The sequence below is a fragment of the Crocuta crocuta genome, unplaced genomic scaffold, assembly GCF_008692635.1.
Source record: "Crocuta crocuta isolate KB4526 unplaced genomic scaffold, BGI_CrCroc_1.0 scaffold2677, whole genome shotgun sequence".
NCBI lineage: Eukaryota > Metazoa > Chordata > Mammalia > Carnivora > Hyaenidae > Crocuta > Crocuta crocuta.
Window position 1 is genome coordinate 31,706 of NW_027532919.1, and position 3,435 is coordinate 35,140.

General features: G+C 61.8%; 1 protein-coding gene across 1 annotated transcript in view; it reads right to left on the minus strand.

The window, feature by feature from the left end:
• Positions 1-3,435, minus strand: part of GDI1 (GDP dissociation inhibitor 1) — a 24,110-nt gene that overhangs the window by 20,050 nt on the left and 625 nt on the right. Inside the window, 9 exon segments of the mRNA XM_077745749.1 lie at positions 1-101; positions 372-543; positions 930-1,029; positions 1,523-1,568; positions 1,571-1,644; positions 1,900-2,098; positions 2,545-2,679; positions 2,814-2,913; positions 3,042-3,149. Of these exon segments, the coding sequence (XP_077601875.1) occupies positions 1-101; positions 372-543; positions 930-1,029; positions 1,523-1,568; positions 1,571-1,644; positions 1,900-2,098; positions 2,545-2,679; positions 2,814-2,913; positions 3,042-3,128 (1,014 nt within the window). The 5' untranslated portion in view covers positions 3,129-3,149.

Consider the following 3,435-nt stretch of genomic DNA (forward strand, 5'->3'; position numbering starts at 1 on the left):
CTTTTCCGGCTCTGCAGTCTCCACCGTGGTGCTGGCAATGGCGATGTACTTGCCCTGCGCAGCCACGTTGTGCGCGTAGGAGATCATGCACACGTAGATGTCTACCCGCAGGAAGGGGCTCCGTTAACACGGGTGCAGAGGGCTTCTGGAGGCGGGGCTTGACTTGGGCCCGCCCGCCCACTCCTCCCCAGCCACCCTCACGGAGGGCAGTCCAAGCCATCCAATCCCTAGAGTCCCAAGTCACAGGGACTGCTATGTGGGTCCCCATCCTTCCACGGAGGGATCAGGCAAAGAGCCCCAAGAGTTACGGGGAGAGGCGGAGCCGCCCCAAAGAGAACACGCTGGAGGAAGTCACATGGGTCTGAGCGTACCTGACTTCCGGTTAACTTGGTTCTGGGGGATGATGATTTGGCAGGAGTTGGCGTCATTAGTGTTCTTGATGGGGTGGCTAAGGATGCAGATGACGCGGATAACCTGGCCTGCCTTCCGCACTCGGTCTGGAATGTAGCTGGGGTCACAGATCAGCTGCTTGCAGCGGGCCACCTGTGAAAACACCGGAAGGCCAATCCAAACACCCACCTAGGTGGTCGTAGGGCTGAGTCCCCGGTGAAGGCCGGCACTGCGGCCCTCTGAGCGGTACCTCGGGGAGGGGGTGTCCACACGCAGCACTGGGAAACCCCTTCCGCTGAGATGCCGTGATCAGAAACGCTCCCTGGAGCCCTGATACGGCACGTGGGCCTGAGAGCTACCTCTCGCCAACAGAAATGGCCATGTGGACCCCCTCTGGAGCCCTGGCCCCCAGCCCTAGGGGACCCAGGGAAAGACCCAGCAGCAGGCACAGCAGAGTCAGAATCACCCGGAAAAGCGCCTCTAAGGAGAAGGCCAAGCCCCACCCAGACCACCACCCCTGCTCCACAGAGAAGGCTCACCTCTCCCTCAGACTTCACGCCCACCACCTTGCCGTTCTCCATGATGATGTCATCCACGGGTTTGTTCAGCATGTATGTCCCCCCATAGATGGCACTCAATCTGTGGTGGCGAGAGTGGTGGTGGAGTCCCCTTCCCAGGAGAACACACGGACTGGTGCCCCGGTGCTGTCCGCCCCCCGCAAGCCAGCGCTGGGGCACGAAGAAGGCCGCCCTAGGCAGGCAGAGCTCAGGGGGCCTGGTGCTTCTTCGCACCTCTGTCACTGCCACAGAGTCGGGACTGAATTTGGAGTGCTCCTTCCTCTCTGCAGTTTCCACCCAAATTACTCTGCAAAGGGCTACCGTGAGGGGAGCATAAAGGCCTGGCTCCTCGGGGCAAGGGTCTGGGGAGCAGAACAAAGGGCGCTGGGAGAGCCCTCTGACCTGATGTGCCAAGGCCCCAGGCCCAGCCGCGGTGCTGCCTGAATCTGGCTGGGAGCCAGGCAGGCCCTGCTGGTGAAGACCCAGCCCTTCAANGCCACAAAAATCCTCAAGGGCCGCTTCTGTTCTCAGCTTTAGCCCTACTCGGTGTTGCCCACCAAAAAAAGACCCCTCACCTTGCAAAGCCCTGGGGCAGCTCACCGAGGCCGTAGAGTGGGNNNTCTTTCCCTACCCAGCCAGGGACTCACTATACAACTTGATGCGGTTGATGGTCTCGAGACAGGGCTGGTCCAGGTAACTGGGGGGACGGGGTCAAGAGGAGAGGCTCCAACAGCAGCACCCCAGCTCACCCGCACCCAAGCACCAGGCCGGCCTTCCCACCACCCTCCATGGCCTGAGAAAGACTACGGGTCAAATGAGTGCACAGGAGGAACAAGCAAGCTGATGGGCGGGCACTTGGCTGAGTTCGGGGTGGGTGGAGGGAGCAGCGCGCGGGAGTGGGGAGGGCAGGGTGCAGGCCAGCCGGGCGTCTGCCATGCCAGCTTCCCCTCACTCATCAGTGCGGTAGAGCGCCAGGGCGTGGCCAGTGAAGTCGATGACGTCCTGGCCCAAGTCGAACTTCCGGTAGACGTCACGCATGCTGGTGCTCTGGGGGTCAACGCCCTCAAAGGTCTTGGGGTCGTTCTCATCAAAGTTTGCCACAAACACCAGGAATTTGCGGAAACGCCGTTTCTCGAACATGCCCATCAAATCTGTGGAGGCACACGTGAGAAGACCCACACGCCAACGAACCTTCCCGGCACACAGGCTGAGAAAGCAGGTACCCTAGCTACCGGCCGAGCTTTGCTGCCAACCACCGTGTAAGCCTCCATTAACCCCTTTGCCCTTCCTGGCCTCAGTTTCCCCATCTGTACAAAAAAGGGGTTGTGCTGGACAAGCTCCATGGACCCTCCCAGCTCCAACACTTGGGGACATTTCATGGGTCAAGCGGAGCCCCCGTGAAGAGGCTGAAGTCTTTCTGGAAGGAGCAACCATACACACATCCCCTCTGCGTGCGGACCTCCCTCCTGGCACCCACCGTGGGGCTCAGGGCAGTCGAGGGAGGCCAGAGCAAGGGCCTTCGGCACTGTGCGGGGAATGCCACCTTGGGCGAGGGGCGCCCTGCTCTGGCCCTCCGGCTCAGGGAAGCTGTACTCACTGGAAGCCAAGGCTTCGGTCTCGGTGGACGGCACTTTATAGATCTTTCCCCCCTTGTAGACAAAGCTGCCTTCCACCACCTTGAAGTCCAGGTAGCGTGTCACCTCTGTGTACAGCAGCATCTTTACCAGCTGCCCTGTGGGGCGGCGGAGGAAAGACAACATGGGCACGGCCCCCCCCCCCACGCTCCCTAGCCCGGGGCGCCAGCTCCTCCGCTGGAGCCTGCCCCTCCTTGTCACCTCCCGTGGCGCCTCCTTCCATCGCTCTCACCATTGGCCATGAGGAACTTGGGGATCAGGTCGACGTTCCAGTCCCGGCCCCTTCCCATCGCCTCAGGGGGCCCTTCCAGCAACTGAAAACGCTTATACAGCTGCAAACAGGAGAAAGAGAGGCACCTCAGGGACCACCCCGTCTGGCCCCTGCCCCCCTCCCACAGAAGCCGGGGGGCTGCTCGGGCAGCTTTTATGNNNNTCACAGGGCGCGGGCCGGGGGCCTCACCTCCTCCAGGGGCGTGATGGAGGAGCTCTCGCCCCCATAGTAGGGGTTCCGGTCCATGTGCAGCACCTTCTTCCCGTTCACGGACATGATGCCCGACAGGATACATTCCTGGAGAAGGGGGACACGTCTGTCGCGTTTCCACCCACCCACGCTCCCGCCGGCCGCCCTGACTTGTTCCCCACCCCGCACCTGACAGGAGCAAACCCACGGAGACTCTGCCCCGGCGGGAGCTCCTTCCCCCCACCCCCAGGCGGGCTGGCTTGCCTAAAAGCAGGGGTGGCAGCTTCATCCGACCACAGCCTCTTTTACAACTTTGCTGGGCAAAGAGTTGAACAGAGAAAAGAAATAAGGACGGGGCCCAGAGGAAAAGCGTGCCCAGCGGACACAGGGATGG